General features: G+C 41.1%; 2 protein-coding genes across 2 annotated transcripts; one reads left to right on the top strand and one right to left on the bottom strand.

Moving 5' to 3' along the window:
- Positions 1–3097: 3097 nt before the first annotated feature.
- On the bottom strand, positions 3098–13051 carry tbccd1 (TBCC domain containing 1). Its single transcript, XM_031748925.2, has 9 exons — positions 12624–13051; positions 11972–12036; positions 11631–11897; positions 11352–11510; positions 11077–11193; positions 9067–9316; positions 8791–8977; positions 8018–8548; positions 3098–3734 (listed from the first exon to the last, which is right to left on the bottom strand). Exons 2-9 carry the CDS (start codon positions 12032–12034, stop codon positions 3521–3523), a joined length of 1788 nt encoding a protein of 595 aa, XP_031604785.2. The 5' UTR covers positions 12035–12036; positions 12624–13051; the 3' UTR covers positions 3098–3520.
- A 155-nt stretch (positions 13052–13206) lies between these two features.
- On the top strand, positions 13207–19792 carry dnajb11 (DnaJ heat shock protein family (Hsp40) member B11). Its single transcript, XM_031748924.2, has 10 exons — positions 13207–13412; positions 13835–13991; positions 15637–15734; positions 15825–15957; positions 16155–16297; positions 17495–17577; positions 17651–17708; positions 17806–17917; positions 18019–18178; positions 18754–19792. Exons 1-10 carry the CDS (start codon positions 13339–13341, stop codon positions 18816–18818), a joined length of 1083 nt encoding a protein of 360 aa, XP_031604784.1. The 5' UTR covers positions 13207–13338; the 3' UTR covers positions 18819–19792.
- The last annotated feature ends 247 nt before the right edge of the window (positions 19793–20039 follow it).

The raw sequence follows: 20039 nt of genomic DNA, 5'->3' as shown, positions 1-20039 counted from the left end.
AGTCAGTGATTCTAGTGCTATTCAGTTTTTCCAGAAAAGCGAGGAAGGATTACGGCATAATGGCCAGGCGTGGGTAAGCGTCCATTGACCCCACTACTCTACTGGCTGGGTCCAGTGCCCACCGTTACACATGCCAGCTCCACCAGCTTGCTCCCACCTGGCAAGGACCTGCCAACTCATGACTTATTTCTTTTTTGATGGATCCACATGAAGCAGTGGTGAAAGTATTCACATCTATTAAGTAAAAATGGAAAACACAAACAGAGTGACTTCAGTTCAAAATTTCAGTCTGAAAGTGCTGAAATAACAAAAATAAGGAGAAGAGTGAGTGGTGTTGTAGGTGTGAGTATGAATACAAGTACTTAATGTACAATGTAGCACTGATTATAATATGCATGTGATTTTTAATGGAATGTTTACAATTATATACTTTTGCTCTTGATGCTACTTATTTTTCTTTAACATTGCTTATAATATGTGATTTACTTTTGCAGTGTTGTGTTTCTTATGCATCCGATTTTCTAGGATTTTTTTATCAATCCAATAATTTGTAAATAAGTGGATTTGTAAACAATTTTTGGGGTGCCGCATAAATATGAACCCATATTTTATTCATAATAGAACAGAGAAAACATAACAAATGTTTAAACTGATCTCATTTGGAGTTTGATAGATGAGGGCAATAAAAGGCTTTAAAAGTAAGCGCTACTAAAAGGAAACAGCTGGAGAAACATTTTACAGCTAATTTGGCTAATTGGCAACAGAAATAAAAAGAGCATGAAAGGCAGAGGTTCTCTGAAGTAAACACGAACAATTTCAGAGTCATGTTCCTCGGTGTAAAATTGTGAGGCCTTTGGAAAAACTGGCATGAGCTCAGGAACTCTTACAGAAATCACTGTCTGTGAACACAGTTCACTGCGCCATCCACAAATACAGGTTAAAGCTCCATCGTGCAAAGAAGAAGCCCTACATGAAAAAATGATCCTGAAACAACACCATCGTCTCTGCGCCAAAGCTCCTTTCAAACGGACCGAGGCAAAGTGCAAACTGTTCTGCGGGCAGAGAAATCCAAATCTGAAATTCTGTTTGGAAAGCTCAGATGTCACGCCCACTTCCCAGCTTGTTATCAGCACTCAAAAGCCTGAATATCTGATGGTATGTGGTATTGGTGCCTATGGATCTGACAGCTGCACATCTGGAAAGGCACCATCAAGGTGAAAAGTAGATACAAAGCAACAAAAGCTGCAGCTTTTTCAGAAAACAAAGAATATCTCAGCAAGACGATGCTAAACTGAACACTGCATCTATCAAAACAACATGACTTCACAGTAGAAGAGTCGGGCTGCTGAACTGAGTTTCCTGCAGTCCAGACCTTTAAAATGAAAACATTTGGCTCATCATGAATGAACAATCAGACAAAGAAGGCTCTGGACTATGGAGCAACTAGAATCTTATATCAGAGAAGAACGGGACAACATTCCTCTCCCAAACCTCCAGCAGCTGGTCTCTTCAACTGATGTTCAAAGAGGCTCTGCGGTGGTAAACTTGGAACATGCAGCTGCCATCAAATTCAAAATAACCTTTTTTTTTTCTTTCTCAAAATGGTACATTTAATTGTCTTCTGTGTTGAATAAAAAATATTGATTAATGAAATCTACAAGTCATTGCTTTCTGCACTTATTTACATTTTACACAAAAGTCCCAACTTTTACAGAATTCAAATTTTACTGTGCATTCTGTTGTGTAATAAAATTCAGTGTTTAGTGGCTTAACAAACAGTAAATAATGGTCAGGTACAAGGACTGAATGGAAAATGAATGAAAATGCAGCCAATGTCCAAAGACAATCTTTGAAAGCCTCTCAGAAAGCCTGGAGAACTATTGGCACCAACTTTACCACTCTAAAAGTCTGGCTACTTGGAAATAAAATACAAAGAAATGAAGGGTAGAAGACTTTTGCATATTATTGTAAATATCCAAAGAAATTTGTAAGATGCGACCAGGTTGTAGTCAAAACCTTTATTTCAGTTTTTAACAATTAAAAATGACTTGGTGCTCTTGCACAGAGCTGTGCATCAAATCCACTTCTGTAGTAAACAACAGCATTAAGGCGTTTACAGCATGAATCGGTTCATCTTGAAACAGTTTTAAGCACACATTTCTTTCATTTGCCATTTCCAATACAGTGCTGCCCTGATGATTTCAAGCAGGCCTTCTGTGTAGAATTTACATCATAGTTTGTATAGAAGTCAAAATTCAGCATGCTGTAATGGAAATGTGGAAAGAGGAAGCTAACTGCCTGAAGTACACTTGGAGGTATTCACTGCTAACAGTTATTCTAGAGGTAAAGTAGATTTATGAAAAATAATTATTATGCAGTGCTAAAAATCGACATCTTTATTCAAAAATAAATATACATTTAAGTTTTCTTGGGAAACTGGCCACAAGTTTATTAAATCCTGCCTCAGCTGGAACAGCAGATTAGCTTGTTCTGTTGTACTGAAGAAATTCAAGCACGACTCTGCAGCAGCTGCACTGTCATGTGAGAGCAAAATCGAGCACACAAAACAGCGTCGCTACAGCTATTAGCAGCATGTGAGGAACTGCTTATTTACCCATTACATCTGCGCGCGCACACACACACACACACACACGAAAATGCTTTATTAATATTCTAAAAAATAATATTATTATACGATCTAGGTACTAACATGCCCCTTTACATTCATAGTGCTTAAAATATTCAGCATCTAAATCCTCCATCTTTAAATGCAGAAAACTTGTATACGACGTCTGTTTGAGAAGATTCGGGGTCAGTGGGTGCATGGAAGAGACGACAGGGTCTCCAGAAGGCTGTGCTAGGAAGCAAGTTCAACATATCTAGGCTCTGTTTGAGTTAGCTAGCTTAAAAACCATAGCTTTCTGCTATCCTATTAATGTTGCTTCATAGTCCATGACCACACTGAACCACAGTTACCCATAATTAGCTGTCTATCAAATTCATTCAAACAGGTTTTGGTTTCTCTATTGCAACACAAAGTTTACCTAAACACTGGATGGACAATTGGTACCAAATTATGTTTGAAAAAGAGACTGACTGCTTGAAAAGAATGTGTCAGGGTTTATTTACTCGACTGTCAATCACAGCTAATCGTTGTACCTAGTTTGTCCCGCCTCATTCTCCCTCTTAAGAAGACAACAAGCAGGAAAATGTCTCTTTAAAGCATGTGGTTACTTCACACATACCTCATCTTTACAGAGTGTGTGGCACATGATGTTGTTTGATAACATGCCAATCCACTCCCACTTTAGACATGTCAAACATTTAGCTGCCTTTTCTTAAGAAGGAACTGTGAACCTGGACACAACTGTAAGCTGCTGGAAAAGCTTAACCAGCAGCAGGAACTCACAGCAGCACCGTATGAGAAGAAGACCATATGTAACCTGCATGTGCAAACCGCCATGCTGCCTTAATTTATAGGTGCAATTATTCTGCTGGCAAAAAAAGCTAACAGTAAAATTCAACACGCCATGGATGACTGTCCCACTGCCTGTTCAGTCCTCATGTGTTTGGGATCATTAACTTGGTTGGTGTCTGCTGCTGCCCCATCAGAGTCCTTTACAGAGGCTATTGTGGGTGGGATTAGGCTGTCCAGTTCCTGCCTGTGACCCGTTTCCAGAAGCCACTCATGAAACTTCATTTCCACCAGTTCCTGGAACTGTTGCTTCTGCTCCCTGGAAAGACACAGAATGTAAAAGAAAGCAGCATTTAAATGGTATAATACTGAAAATAACAGGGCTTAACAAAAAAAAGTCTTTCTGAAATGAAGGCAAGAAATTTCTTATCATCATGCACTTTATTTCCCACATTTATGCTCCAGCAACGATATGCATGTGTGTTTAATTTTCTGTTTCTTAACCTGGTACTTTAATAGCTCGTATACAGTAGTAGCAATGTCAATGTTGTCAATGCAGACAGCGTACAGAGTATGTGGTCAACGGGTCTGTGGGCCACTCTTACTTGTGGTCATGTGGGTCTGCCAACCAGCCGCAGACAAGAGCGAAGTTCTAACATACAAAGAACTGAAGTGAAACCGAGCATTAAAACCAATGAAGCGTCCACTATAGCCACCATCTGTGCTCTTCATGTAGGGGTGGGCGGTATAAACGGTATACGGTATTGTGACAGTAATAGTGAAAAGAGGGAATACAAGTAATTTGTTTTATCACCTCAAAACGAAGCACGTTTTGGAATATTAGGAAAGCCAAAAACTGCACCTTCCACAAACGCCCAGTCAGTCAAGTGGAAAGAAAAAAGGTGGCCCTACACACCAGCAGACCAATATTTTCTGAGCTTTTCCAAAGGCACATTTTTCACTTTATTTTAAACAATTTAGAATTTTGTGTTTTACTGATATTTTACGTGTATTTTTTTATTCAAAAATCTTTGCGCATTTATCTTCATTTTTATTTGTTATTTAAGAATTTTGTGTTACATTGTTTGGAAAAAGATCTGTTACATCTTAAAAATTATTTAAAAAGGTTTGTAATTTTAAAAATTGTTTAAGAAAAGTTTTGCACAATAAATCTTATTAAAATGTCATGCTTTACTGTTCAGTCATTTTGACATGTATATACAGAAGAAAAGAATATATTGCGATATATATATGGTTACCGCACATGCTTCAAATTACACCACAATGTGGATTTTAGGCCATATCGCCCAGCCCTATGTACCGTATTTTCTGGACCATAAGCCGCTACTTTTTTCCTAGGTTTTGAGCCATGAGGCTTATACAAAGGTGCGGCTATTCTGTGGATTTTTCTTCCACCACTAGGGGCACTCTAACCAGAATTAGAATAAAAAACAAGATAGATGAAAAATCAATGCAAAGAAGAATACGCTACTTTTTCTTTAGCAGACAGAACACGCACAACAAATTACCAACTGGTAGTTATTTAAAAATCCTCGCCCCTTCATCATGGAAACCACACGAAGAAGTTCGTATGATGCAAGTTTTAAGTTGAAGGCCATCGATCTTGCTATCCAGGAGGGAAACCGCGCTGCTGCACGCAAGCTTAACGTCAATGAGTCTATGGTGAGACGTTGGAGGCGGCAGCGGGAAGAGCTCATGCAATGCCAAAAGTCGAGAAAAGCTTTCAGAGGACATAAAAGCAGGTGGCCTGAACTTGAAAATGTCCTGGAGGACTGGGTGAACACACAGAGAGCAGGTGGCCGAGGTGTATCCACTGTACAGATCCGACTGAAAGCCAAAACAATCGCCCACGAAATGAATATTGAAGATTTCAAAGGTGGGACTTCATGGGTTTCAGCGAAGATGATTAAAGTGACTTGTGGTTTCAAATACAGGAAAAATGAAGGTAAATAAATAGCGGTTATTTTCTCTTAGTTCTGTTCCGTTTTAATCAGCAAAGTTGCTGCCGTGTTAAAAGGCATTGTTCGGAAATCTGTTCAAGTACACACATGTACATTTACAGTACAAAATCGTTCTGTACATGCAGTAAATATCGAATTTTTCATCATAGATATCTGCGGCTTATAGCCGGGTGCGGCTTGTATATCTTTTTTTTAAAATGTTTTTAAAAATAGAGCAGATGCGGCTTATTTACAGGTGCGCTCTATTGTCCAGAAAGTACGGTACATGCTGCAGTTTTTCATCTTTGATGTTTTCTTTTACATTTCTCTCATTCTTCCTGAACTCTGCTGTCGCTCACTTTCCTGTTCCATACCACTTGTTAGCCAATCAACATTCGGCCAACGCACAACATCAACCACATCCAGTCTATCTCCATATGCTGCCCCTAAGGATAATACAACACAAATGGACAACTGCTGTCATAAAACATTACACATTAAGTGGCTGAAGATTTTAGCACATTAAAAGTTTTGTCAGCTGTGTTATTGAAGCCCCAGAGAAACAACTTTTTTTTTTTTTTTTAATAAAGGTCTTCTTCATTTTCACTCCTCCATAGTCCTCTACCTGCTCAGCACTCCACATTATTTCATATTATATTCCTGTTTTGGAGTTAAAACAAAGACTAGCATCTGTAGCAGGCATTAGTTTGTCTATATAAATTTGTAGCAGTTTTTCAAGCTGAAAACTTTCTGATTTTTCAGATTTTCTTGTGAGCACAAATTGCAACCCAGTTCAGAAAGAGTGGATCACAATCTAATGCTTCTAAACATGAATCCTCACATGAACCTCACAGCACCTTCAGTGTTGTAGAGTCATAGTATCCAAGCACAACATTCAGAGCAGAATGAAGACTATGGGCTCAAAATGTGGTCATAAATATTTTGTACTTGTAAATCAGGATTTGTATGTGTAAAAAAGAATTTGTGTGTGTGTAAAAAAGATTTGTGTGTGGACTTAGCCAAAAAAACGCCTGCAAGTTACAAGTACGAATTTTGACCCTATTTTTCTTCCTTTCATCTGATTGGTCAATGTCATGTCAATCACAAATGTAACAATCCAATCAGAGAACAGATGGGTTTGGCTGTCGGAGGGGCGCTTTTTTGAACTGCAGGTCCTTGAAGGGTAATAAAGCTGGAGGATCTCTATATAAATATCCGATAGCAGCTAGGTCCCCTTACTTTCAGCAGCTGTTGAAAGGATAAAGTTGTGGTATATCAGTGGTTAGAAATACCATTATTACTTAGGATTAGTTTAACACAAAGTCAGGGCTGACCCGGGACCATTGCTGTGAGTCACAGTGCGCAGCATAAAGGTCCTTTCACAGCACAGCATGTGCTGCTAATGCTAACTGCTAACTAAAAGCAAAGGATCCAGTATTTGTTGCGCTGGCTGCTGAGCTCTGTGGGTTTTTGCAGCAGCTCCTTGTCGTTTCCATCTCTGACTTTATGTCCTCTACAAGAGTTTGTTTTTTTTGCTAGTTCTTTAGATGTTCAATAAAAACATGTATGCTAATTCATAACGAAGAAAGCTTTGTAATGAAGACTGTCATTTCCAAAACACTGCCCCCCCCCCGCGGTCCGCAGCGCTGTTGAAAAGGCTGTGGAAGTCCCTGTATTAAACACGTAGACCTGTGACACAAAAATCACCAAACTTGGACGACCACAGACTGTTTTCCTTCGTGGTGATGAAGGAAAACGCTGGGTTGGCATGTAAAAGGGCATTTATTCCCTTCAAGGACCTGCAGTTCAGACCTGCAGACCGACAGCCAAACCCATCTGTTCTCTGACTGGATTGTTACATTTGTGATTGACATGACATTGACCAATCAGATGAAAGGAAGAAAAATAGGGTCAAAATTCGTACTTGTAACTTGCAGGGTTTTTTTTGGCTAAGTCCACACACAAATCTTTTTTACACACACACAAATTCTTTTTACACATACAAATCCTGATTTACAAGTACAAAATATTTATGACCACATTTTGAGCCCATAGAAGACTTTCCAATGAGACTATCTTTGAAACGAGTGTTTAACAAACGTTCCTCCATTGGTCTCTGACCAGTACGTGGATACTATATAAAATTGAATGTTTTGAAACAAATCCAAAACTCTTGCCTTTTCTCTTGTCTGACAGACAATTCAGATGTCACATCATTGACCAATCGAGTGGTGCCACTGCCAAAACCTTTGGTATGCAGATATACAATCGTGTTCCTGCCAGTTAACATTAAATACGAGTATTTCCTTTAAAAGATGAACATCTATTTATGAATGTTAAAAGCCTGAAGCACCAAAACAATCAAAGGATTTTCCCCTCATGGGATGGCTATGCTGTTATATTAGAGGGGAGAACTGCCTCGTGCAACCCGTCTGACATCACTGTGCTCACTGAACTGCATATCTCTCACACATAGCAGTTAACTGACATTCATATTGATTTTTTGGAATGCCTTTGCTGTTACAATTTTCCACTGATTAAAAGGCACGCTACATAATGAAACACTAAAACTTATTTGAACACATGCATAGGTGGCTTAGTGACTGCTTGATAAACGTTTGGTGGTCAATTTCCCACTCACTTGCTCAGCCGGGCCTCCATCACAGTCTTCTGCCAGTTCTGTATCCTCCTCTTCTTTTCGTCCAGAGCTGCCTGGTATGAAGGAGGCAGACCACCGGGCACCTCACACGTGTCTCCCTCCATCTGAAAAGGCACGACCAGCGTGTGGAACTCTGATGGTGGCAGCAAGCGGTAGCAGGAGGGGTCTGGGCTGGACAACGTATTGAGTGAGTGGCTGGCAAGGCCCTCGGTCAACAGAAGTAAGGGCTGATCCCAGGGATTAGGGACAACCGCCAGCCCCACGCTGGCCATGTGATCTTCCAAGGAAGGGTAGAAAGTATGGAAAGGACCTAGAGTAATGTCCGTGTTTCCCGGCAGTAGCAACGGGCGTGTGGGCGTAAGGGCATGGATGGTGCAACGTGAGGAAGTTCCAATAACAATTCTGCCCGCCACGCACACCACCCGCACATTCTGGCAGCTGTGGATGTGGACGCTGGTCTCAACAGGACCCAGAACCACAGTGCTGTCACGGCATTTGTCCACACTGACTGATCTAAAGGAACAAATCCAACAACAGAAAGAACATAAACTGTACAGATACAGCCACTGAAAACTGCCGCTTTCAGCCAGAGATCAGCCAACTGTCAGCTGACAGTCAGCCTAGGGATGGAAATCGAGTAGTGCAATTCCTTGGAATCGTTAGTCTGCCTGCCTATCGATCCCGCTTATGGTTCTTGCACTCTTGGCCTGTATGCTAAAGATAATCCAACCTCTATTACTAGAAGGCAACCTTACCTGAGAGGTGAGAGAAGGTATATGAAGGCATCAGCGCATCTATGGATTTTAATGTTGCCACCAGTCAGCTTGTCTGACGTTTTAGCCAGGGTCTGTTTTAAGACTTGGGACATCAGCACCAGTTTACTACCAGGTGGTGCCATGTGGGTGTTCCTGGCTATCTTGGCTCTCTTCATGGCCCCTTCCACTAGAACACACAAACACACATGGGTGGTCAAAGAAAGGCACACAGTGAAGACCGTGAGGAAGGACTAATGCTAGATGATTTTACTAAACCTTGCTGAGCCCAAGCGAGCTTCTTGCCCGAATGGAGACAGGCCGTTATTCCAAAAGGATTCAGAGTGAGGCTGCGCTGGAGGCAGGAGAGGAGATTGTGCAGGGGGAAGGAGTGGGTGAGCGAGGAGTAGCCAGCTTGTGTTTGGAGTGGACCTTTGGTCAGCAGCCGGTGAATGGGCTGAACAGCCTTTCCTTGGCAAACTGAGCCCTCCAGAAGCAGACCTAAGCTCCGCACAGCGTCCAGGGATATCTGATAAAACATAACTGAGAGATCAGTTACAGTACAGACTTGTTTTTATATTTCAAATAGTATAAATGAATACAAGAGAAATTCTCTAATCAAAACTTTTAACATAATGAGTTTACTTTAACAGCTACAATTTGCTGTTAATGTTTTATTTACACTAGTAAAAGAAAAAATGTACAGCCATAAATCTAATTCATCTATCAGTTAAGACGGAAAGTACCTGCCAGGTGTGACGAATCAAATGCCAGACTGACCATCTCTATAAATGCAGAGGTTCTGACAGTTTTCTGCTAAGGAGCATTCAGCTGTGTGTTATTACAATGTCAAGGAGGAACAACACCAGCACTGATCTTAGAGAAGCACTTGTTGCTGTCTAAGTCGGGAAGGGCTAGGCTATTTATTATCATGCTGCAGTAAGAACAATTATTGACAAGTGAAAAACATTCAAGAAGAAGAATTTCACCCCAGTGTCAGACTGTGCAGTGCCCTAAGAAAAAGCAAAAAACCCAAGAGCTACATCTCAGAGTCCAGAGGCCTGACTTAGCATGTTAAACGTTAAAGTTGATAACAGTACAGTTAGAAAAAGAATGGAAGGACTGCTAGGAAAAAGCCTCGTCTCTGCAAAAAACAAACAAAAAAACCCCATCAGAACAGCTTATGCACAGCACCATAACCAAATACAGCATATCAGCACATACATCTCATACCAGCTGTCAAGCAAAGCGGAGGAGGAGTGAAGATTTGGCCTTGTTTAACAGCAACAGGACATGGGCACTTTACAGTCACTGAGTCAACATCAACTCCTCTGTATACCAAAGTATTCTAGAGTCAAACAGCAGCAAACAGCAGGATGGCTGAAAAGGAAAAGAATCAAACTGGGTTTTTTTAAGTCCAGACCTTAACCTGACTGAAATGCTACTAGAGGACCTTAAGAGAACTTTTGTGAATTAATGTAAACCTCAATAACCTGAAGCAACGTTGTACAGCTCCACAGTTTATCATCTACCTGAAACAAACTATTTTAGGTCTTCTCTCTTCCAGCCAACTTTCTTCTAATTGGGTGCCCTTCATGCACAGTGGGTTTGAACTGAAGGTGAGTAGCGCTCGATGCTCAGAGTGAGTGATGCATGCCTGTTGCAGAATTTTTTCTTTTGCATTAACTGAACTGTTCTGAAATCCTATGCTGTAAAGCATGCAGTAACCTGATGTGAAACTACACAGACATGTAACTATTAAAGTTCACATCACATTGACGCCCAGCATTGACTATCACTGAGGAGTTAGACACTGACATTTCTTTTTACACATTTATGGCTACCTCTTCTTCTGATAACAGTTTTCAAATTGGCTGGAAAAGAACAGATCAACTCAAAGACGAACTCCATCGCCAACTGGTGTTTTGGCAAAGAGATGCAGAGCAACACGGGCTAACCCGCACAAGCAGAAATGCTGGCAACAACATTTGACACTCATGTAGGCTCTGCACAGATTCAGTGCAGAAGTAGAAATCAAGCTTCAGATTACAATATTAGAGATATGTACTCTTAGAGACAAGATAATGATGCAAGAGAAGCAACAACTACCTGAAAGAGACTGATTAGCTCACAGGGATTGCTTCTACATATATATCTATAAGAATATATTTAAGAAAATACATTAAATATAATGGTATTTTAAATATTCTGGCTAACACCAATTATTGTTAAAAATATCTAGATTGTGTCTGTGACCTAAAGCAGGATGTGTGCTTGCTGTTCCCAGACCTGGCAGTCTCTTAGGGCCTGTCCAGATTGCGACAGTTGACCAGGCTCCACTAGCAGCTCCAAAATCTCTGCCAGATGGCTTTGCACGAAGGACAGGTGAGCCTGATCATCCCAGTTCTGCAGAACAAAAACAGGAACAAAACTGGACTATAAGTGGTTAACTTCATATACACCACCATACAATAATTTGCACTAGATCTAATTAGAACTACACAATACTACAAATCCTGCTGCGTCATTGGTCATTCTGTTTTATCTTTCATGGCAAAGAGAACCTTGTTCTGATAGCTAGTCTTGGACTCTCTGTCTGATGGAGACGGGGAGCGAGTGCGATGGCTGGGCCACTCTTCACCAATCAGAGAGGTGCGCAGAGACACACGGTTCAGCTGCTGAATGTAGAGGAAAAGGAGGAACTGCAGAGTGTCCACGGACAACTGGTACACAAAGGAGAGGGAAAACACAGGTTATCTATCAATATGCAGCCGCTGTTCAAATCTGAGGGCAAGGTTACAATGGTATCAGTCCTTGGATTAAATATTTAAACGTTATTTAACCTTGTTCCTCTGCTGGTCCAGCTCACTTTTAGTAGAACACTGGGAAAGACACTCAGCCCACTCCAGCCTCTCCTCTGGTGTATGACCTATCAGCAGGTCAAAGGTCTCAAAGTAGAGCCACGCAAGGTCTTCTGGAAGCTGCAACTTTCCACAGGCAATATGCCTCCACATGGGCCAGCTCAGGATGGGGAAGCAGCCATCCCTTGTTCGCACGTAGATCGCCATCTTTCGAAGATAGTGTAGGCTTAGTTTGGAGGATGGTGCCACCTACAATGATAGTAGTTCATGTTATTTACAAGATTTACAGCTCTTGGCTGATATCATGGTGGGAGTATATTTACCTGTAGGGCACCAAGTAGGAAGGGTTCCATGCGTGGCCATATGCTCACGCCGTTTGCCTCCATGTCTGAAGAGTCAGAGTACAAAACCATGTGACATACACCGATAATTAATTACTTGAGTATTTGACACTGTAAGTACAATGCACTTTTCCAAACCTTTTAAATCACAATGACAGTGCAATTACTGGATTAAGATTATTAGCCACGAACCAGGGAAAGAGCTGGGGAGCATTAGCAGTTAAACTGGTCAAACTGGACAGTTACAATAACATTATGCTTTGTTATTTTGCACAGACTCAACCTCTGTCCACACTGTTGAGTTCACCATGTCACTCATACTCCGGCCACTTTAACTCTGTACACACACAACTGTGTATCAATTCAGATACAGCGCAGAATGTTCTGCCTTTACTCACTTTCTTTTAAAACTCATCGCATTTCATGAACCTTTTCATTGCTGTTTTTTTTTTAGTACAGCGACAACAGACCTAATCTTCAAAAATGACCGTTTAATTACAGGGTGAAAAATATCTTCCTGGCAACCAGGCTGCTTGTGCATCAACACTAGGCATCTAATTTCAAGTTTGACAAGCCAATCAAAACTAAGCTAACACAAATCCAGTAACACAGTAAATATATGCACAAAACTCACTTGTTTTTGCTGTGGCGCAACAAGAAAGGAAGCCAAATACCAGTAATACCAGGCGCACTGCTATTTGCTCATAAAGTTAACTCCAATATAAAAAAGTAGGGCTGGCCAGCTAGCTTAGCTCCAGTTAGCTAGCTGAGCTAGCACGCCTCTGGTGTCAGACTTTGTGTCCTCGTCCTGTTACTGGGATCTTCGGCCTGAATGAGAAAAGGACCGACAGGTCAAGGACTCATAGGTGAGTATACAGAGGAGGACGAGTGCAGTGGTTCCTGGTTAGCTGTCAGACGCACATCTGCCGTCCTTCCTATTTGGCGCCCTCCTCTCCACTCAGACCTCAGCAGACATCTGTTGCGCGCAGCTCGCGGGGGCGCGCTGCAGCCTGCACTATGAGCATGGTGTCCGGGTTTTTTTATTCACCAAAATGTTCAGTTTTTTATTAGTTGTACTTATACATGTAACAAAAAACAAAAACAAAACAAAAAAAACAAAACGTCGGTGCAAACAGTTATAACTGACAAGAAGGAGTTGAGAAGAACGATGTGAGCTGTCTCTTTAACGCTGGGCAGAGATTTTCGGGAGAGGAGGATTTGCCGACATCCAGTGGGCGGGCTTTCTCTGACAGGAGGAAGAAGGCTTGTGGCTGACTGACTGGCAGCTGGGATCCGAGCTTTAAAAAGCCGGTTGTTCTTTGCTACCTCCGTGAGAAATCCTGAGATCTATGGCTGCTAAAGGGATGAACCTGTGTAACGTGTGCTGCCTGCTTCTTTATGCTACCACAGCGGTGCTTGCCGGGTAAGTGGTGTTCGCTCGGACAGCGGCGAAACAGCATCGCCAGCTGGTACACATGTTTCACTGTGATTGGTCTAGACCTGCTCTCCATGCGTGGAACAGTCTGACACAGGGCTAACTTGCTAATAAGTGCTTTTGTTCTCTTTTGCGCTTCACTGATTAAAAAGTGTATCCACCACTTGTAAGGGACGTGTTTTAAGTGACTACCTAGCCTAGTTAGCTTGGAGCTAGCCATTACGGTAGCTGAAGCTGCTGCATACTGTCTATGGAAGCCACACTGGCTTACCCCCCGGAGATTGTAGCTAACTCGGTGTTTTACAATCTAAAAGTAGCATCATTGCCATTTGATAACGGTTTCTCGTTTTTCTTCTACCTCTGTGCCTCATGTGTCTGCCTCATTTGTGTTATCTTCCTCTCTCCTGTAGGCGAGATTTCTATAAAATCTTGGGGGTGAGCAAGAGTGCATCAATCAGGGACATCAAGAAGGCCTACAGAAAGCTGGCTTTGCAGTTACACCCCGACAGAAACCAAGACGACCCGCAAGCCCAGGACAAGTTCGCAGACTTGGGGGCAGCCTATGAGGTAGATGTGTAGCCATTGTTGTGTACATGATGCTAGTGATATCCGCGATGAGCAACAATGAAATTGTTTTTGAGTTAAAAGACTGTTATATTTCCCCAGTATCAGCTGTGTTCGGTTACAGTAGTGTAGATTTAATCATATGTGAGTATAAAAGCGCCCAAGACGCCGATACAACTGTTTTATAAGGCTGAAATTTGGTTGTTGTTGGTAAGATCTCTGCGATTGGACGATTAGACCGTGTGGCTGAATCTGATTGGCTGTCAGGCAGCACAGCTGGTGTATTGAAAATTCAGACGTGGAAGAGTGGGAGTGGATTCAGATAAGCGCTGCAGGTGTTTCCGTGTCAAACGTTCACGTTTCTTTTAAAAACGGAAGGATGCCGCAGCGAGTTCACTGATTTGTAACACAAAACAGAAATTTGTTATTAATCGGGTTTTATTAGTCGAGGCGTGTCAATGGACATTTAAATGAATGACAATATAATAAAACGCAAGTATCGGTTTTGAAAATAATTGACAAGAGCTAGATAAATTCTTTTTAAGTTGTGTGTTTGTGTGTTTGTGTGTTTGTTTAATTGTTTGTTTGTTTGTTTGTTTGTTTAATTGTTTGTTTGTTTAATTGTTTGTTTGTTTTTATTGTTATTATTGAGGTACCTCAGGCACAAAAAAGATAACAAAATGAACCATATGGTTCATTTTGTTATTTGTTTAAAGAAATCTAAAGTAGTGGTACAATATATAACAAATAAAAATATTTCAAAGCCAGAATTTAAAATGGGTTACTGATTGTAGAAACAGCAACATATCCAACATTCTTTGGTAGTCTCTTCAGATGTTCACCTTGAAGCTGAAAAGTTTAACTGGGACGTCCCCACTTGGATTTTTGCCTGTTGTTGCTGAATGAGGGAAAACAGCCCTTCTTCATTGGTTGAGGGTCTCACTTACTAGTTTCAAGTCCTATTACAGCATAATCTTCATGTTGTAAATTATGCTCACTGTTAGAGTCAAGAAGATTATTTCTCGGTACAGTCTGATCTGCCTCTCACATATATCTAGTTTCAAAAAGGTTGACAAAAGAAATGAGGTTCAACTTGATGCTTAATGATGGGAGAGCATCTTTTATCTATAGTCTGTGATTGAAACAATGGGAGACAATGACAAGCTGATTAGCAGTAGCAACAGCCATTAGTGCTACTCCATGCAGATGAGAGCAGATTTTTTTTTCTTTTCTTTTGAAACGTTTGCTGTGAATTTCTAAAATCTAATCATTTTCTAAGAATGGAGCCATTGCTGCTTTTCTCAGGTGAAAGCACTTCTACAGCCACAATGTAATTGCTGGCTGTTCCTTCTAATGGGTCACCTGTTTGTATTCTCATATTTGTATTTGAAAATCAAGAAAAAGTGTATATTTTATACGTAAGCGTTAAGATTGTTTTAGTAGTAACAGCTGACTGACTTTTCATTTCATTGTTTAATGAATCAAAATCAATTTCAAAAACTAACACAGCTTTGAAGAGCCCATCGATGTTTTTTTTTTTTTGTTTAATTTTTACATTGAATGATGACACTCCACACGTTGTATCAGCGGAGAGAACAAAGACTGCGGCTTGTGGCTGTTGTGTGATTGACAGGTTGTTTGTTTGTAGGTCCTCTCAGATGAGGAGAAAAGGAAACAGTATGACATGTATGGAGAAGACGGGCTCAAAGAGGGTCACCACAGCTCTCACAGCGATATCTTCTCCAGGTTGGTTTCATGAGCTCAGCTGGATTTTATACCAAGTTCAGTTAAATGTATGTATAATGTCCACTCATGCTACTGTTCCTCCCTCTGTAGCTTCTTTGGTGACTTTGGGTTCATGTTTGGTGGCAACCGACAGCAACAGGACAGGAATATTCCCAGAGGAAATGACATAATACTGGACCTGGAGGTTACACTGGAAGAAGTGTACTCTGGGAACTTTGTGGAGGTGTGGAGAAACTCCTGGTTTCCAAACGAACAATCTTTAGCATCCTTTATTCACATTTTCAAGTTTGTTCCACAAAGAGGAGCTAGCTATAGTGTCACTTCGTTCAGTCATCAAAATGCAAGGCTTACCAATGAATCGTCTAATTTACTACCTGTAGATTTTCATGTTATCAACACGTATTTCCCCGCTGTATGCAGGTTGTACGTAACAAGCCTGTAGCTAAAGAAGCTCCTGGTAAAAGGAAGTGTAACTGCAGACAGGAAATGAGGACGACCCAGCTGGGACCTGGACGTTTCCAGATGACTCAGGAAATGGTGTGTGACGAGTGTCCCAATGTGAAGTAAGTCAGCTCCTGTTGTCATCATTAAACAAGGCCTTTTATGTTTTTCCTTATTTTCTGTGATATATGGCATAGAAAATGTCCCTAATGTGGTCATCTCAGGCACACAGCTCTGGTGCAGAAGCCCCACCTGCTGTTTGTGAGGCATTATAAGGAATATGTTGAACTCTCAATCAAACAAAGCAACTCTGCTGCACCAGTAAAACAAATGGACAGATATTGAGCACAAGTGGGTCCGCTTTACAGATGGGAATACTCGATTTTTAAATGATAACCTCATTTTGGACATCAAATTGAGATGAGGCATCTGAAGTTTGGACTTGGCCACTGATTGTACAGCTACAGGGTTTGAATCTGCGATGCTTCCATTTAAATTTTTGATAACTTCTCCAGGTTGTATGTTGGTCTAGCTCTCTCAGAATGACATTGATCTGTTGCTGCAGATGTCAGGTGTGTTTATTACATGTATCAAAGTTGGTACTGATTTTTAGATCATGTATTGCTTCTCTTTTCAATCACTTCTGATTCTTATTTCATGATGTGCTAAGTTTCTGGCAGGGTTGATCTTCTTTCTCCATCAGGGTGTGTTTGAGTTGCCAAGACCTTATGATTTGATTTGAAATGAACCCGAGAATACAGATCCAGATCTCAAGATACACGATCAAGCTACATTATTACACTGTTATCAAAAAAACCTGTAAAATCGATATAAACAAATATGCCACCCACCCATCTATTTTCTTCCACTTACCGGTGGCCGGGTTGCGGGGGCAGGAGTCTAAGCAGAGAACCCCAGACCTCCCTCTCCCTCGCCACCTCCTCCCGCTTGCCCAGGGGGCCAGATGACCTTTGGAAAGCTAATTTCTGCCACTTCTGTCTTGTTCTTTCAATCACTACTAAGTTTATGACCATAGGTGAGGGTAGGCACGTAGATCAACAAGTAAACTGAGATCTTTGCTTTTACACTCGGCTCTCCCTTAACTATGATGGACTGGTACAGCATCTACACGACTGCATTCTACTAGAATAAGTTCTGAGTCACAAAGTTCAACAGCAGACTGAAAGAAATGGGTAAAAAATGCTTGTGGGATATTTTGAAAAAACATCAGGAATCTTAGATTTTAGCTTAATGTACTTAATAAATTGACAAGATTTGGAGCGTAACAAATGCATCCTTTGATGTTATCTTATCTGCAGGCTGGTGAATGAAGAGAGGACCTTAGAGGTAGAGATTGAGCAAGGAGTGAGAGATGAGATGGAGTACCCATTTATTGGAGAAGGTAACTGCTCTGTAAATCTTAATTTGTTCGCTTTTTGTCACCTTCTGTTTCTAACATTTTACTCTGACCACAGGGGAACCTCACATCGATGGAGAGCCTGGAGACCTTCGATTTCGCATCAAAGTGTTGAAGTATGAACAGATTTCTGTGTGTGTGAGAGAGGCGTGCACCAATTAGAATATAAATATAGTGACAGACAAGTGATGTGGGGATGTTTCTACTTTATAGACATCCTGTGTTTGAGCGCAGAGGAGATGATCTCTACACTAATGTCACCATCTCTCTGGTGGAGGCACTGGTTGGCTTTGAGATGGATATAGTACATTTGGATGGACACAAGGTTCTGTATATGCTTCTTGTTTTGAAAGATTTAAAGATCTAGGTTATTTGAAAAATAAAAACATGTATATGATTGATAGTAAATGTTTGTCTGCTTGGCAGGTCCACATAGTGAGGGATAAGATCACAAAGCCCGGCGCTCGAATGTGGAAGAAAGGAGAGGGACTGCCCAACTTTGACAACGTCAACATTCGAGGTTCCCTCATCATCACCTTCGATGTAGACTTTCCTCAGACACAGCTCGACGACCAGCAGAAAGAAGGTGAGAGCGTGGCAGTGTTAAAGGGTGGGCTGGGACAAGTTAAGGACACGTCATATCTTAAGGGGACCTAATGTATTCTGCTCATTTAGCCCTTATTTATCTTACAAGGCTTTCCTGCTCCTCTGTTAAACAAGACATGTTAGCTCTTTCAAGTTCTTCTGATTGGCTGCCCCTCCTAAGCAAAAGATTGGAGGAGCAGGTGACTGAATGTTTGAGGTAACCAAACTTGGGCCGTGTTTAATGTGACTGTCAACCATACAAACACTACGTATATGACAGAAAACAAGAATTGGTCCCCTGTAAGTGATTCAAATTTACAAAGAGAGATGCCAAAAACTACATAGTTGACTTTATAGTTTATAAATTGAAGTTATACCTTTTTAATAGTTTGTCTTCAGAAAAGGTTTATATGCCAAGTAGTTATTTTATATGTATTTTAATTTAAATGAATGGGACAGAAGAACCATCTGTCACTTTCTTACATGTTCTCATTTCTGAACAGGATCAATGATGTTGTAGTTCGATCTGCTCGTGGGGAAAGGTTTTTAACGGCAGCTGTCACCGTGTCGTTGCAGGTATTCGGAATCTTCTGAAACAGGGGTCCGTACAGAAGGTTTACAACGGACTGCAAGGATACTAACGCACCGAGCGACCGCGCCTGAACTGATTCACATACCACCCAAACACACACACAGACACACTTGTTCAGTCAGCAGGAGCGTGATCTGTAATCCTGGCCAGGGTGTATTTATTATTTCTCAGATTTGTCTCAGGATGGCTTGAATCCAATTTGTTTTTACTTTTTAAATGTTCTACATCTTATCAGCAGTAGCACAACAGCAGATGTTTTATGTGAGGTGTAAAAATGGACACTCTGAACCTTTTCGTTCCCTGCATTACCCTGTAACAGTAGGTCTTTTTGTCCATATTTGTACGTCAAGTTTACTTCTTTGTATCTGAAAGCACCTACTCATGTGTCGACCGCTGCCCCGTGTGGAGGAGACACCGTTACAGCCCTCTGCGTCTGCTGAAGGACGAGCTACTGACAAACTGGATATCTGAAGAATGTTCAACCTGTGCAAGAGCAGAAGTTTCTCCATTTCTGGACTTTTTGTTTTAGATGAGTTTTATGAATGTAACAGCGTCACTTGTTAAGTGATGAACTGTTGTTGCTCTGGCCTGACTCCTGTTCAATAATACTCTGTAAATAGGAAAGAACAAATCCAAACCTGTTTGTTGTGTTTGAGTTTTCCTAACTTATGTTGGTGCGTTTCTGTTTGACATGATGTGACTGGAGAACTGTCAGCATTGCACAGCCCCACGTTCACTGTGACAGGAGTTGACCTCTTAAGTTAAACAGTGAAGGCAGTTTGCTCCAGTGTGTGTTTTCCACACCTCTGACACTCTATAACTCAAAGGGGCGTCACTCTATGAAGTAACGGCGTCCCTGTTGACTATAATGGGCTTTTCTGATTTACCTTGACTCTTAAGCGCGATGCTGCCTCCCAATTTTGAGTGTCGTGGCCTTAAATGTAAATTATTTGGCAGTTTTTACATTTCCTAGGGGATATTGTACTTTTGATTGACAATATAAATAAAGATTTCTACAAATTCTGTTGGCATGTTGTACCCCAGATTCACCAGCAGATGACGTCAGAGTCAAGTAAATAACAAGCTAAGAAAGCCTAAAAGTTAAAGTTTTAAAGTTACAGTGAAGGAAGGAGGAAAAACTAAAAGGTCTTTGTTTGTTTGTTTTTTCCGCACACAAGAATTGGATGTACTGATGTGTAGAAATGGTTGCATCTTTGGGTGGTTTGGGAGAATTTGGTGCTGACATGAATTTACATATGGGGGTTGCATT

This window comes from Oreochromis aureus, linkage group 16 (genome assembly GCF_013358895.1).
Source record: "Oreochromis aureus strain Israel breed Guangdong linkage group 16, ZZ_aureus, whole genome shotgun sequence".
NCBI lineage: Eukaryota > Metazoa > Chordata > Actinopteri > Cichliformes > Cichlidae > Oreochromis > Oreochromis aureus.
This window is presented reverse-complemented; position numbering and strand designations above follow the sequence as displayed.

Coding starts and splice junctions, on each gene's coding strand:
- dnajb11 (XM_031748924.2), top strand. CDS start 13,339: ATGGCTGCTAAAGGGATGAACCTGTGTAACGTGTGCTGCCTGCTTCTT. Junction 13,413..13,834: donor ACCACAGCGGTGCTTGCCGG/GTAAGTGGTGTT, acceptor TCTCTCCTGTAG/GCGAGATTTCTATAAAATCT. Junction 17,578..17,650: donor GTACCCATTTATTGGAGAAG/GTAACTGCTCTG, acceptor CTCTGACCACAG/GGGAACCTCACATCGATGGA.
- tbccd1 (XM_031748925.2), bottom strand. CDS start 12,034: ATGGAGGCAAACGGCGTGAGCATATGGCCACGCATGGAACCCTTCCTA. Junction 11,511..11,630: donor TGGACCAGCAGAGGAACAAG/GTTAAATAACGT, acceptor TTTGTGTACCAG/TTGTCCGTGGACACTCTGCA. Junction 3,735..8,017: donor ATGGAGGCCCGGCTGAGCAA/GTGAGTGGGAAA, acceptor GTGTCTTTCCAG/GGAGCAGAAGCAACAGTTCC.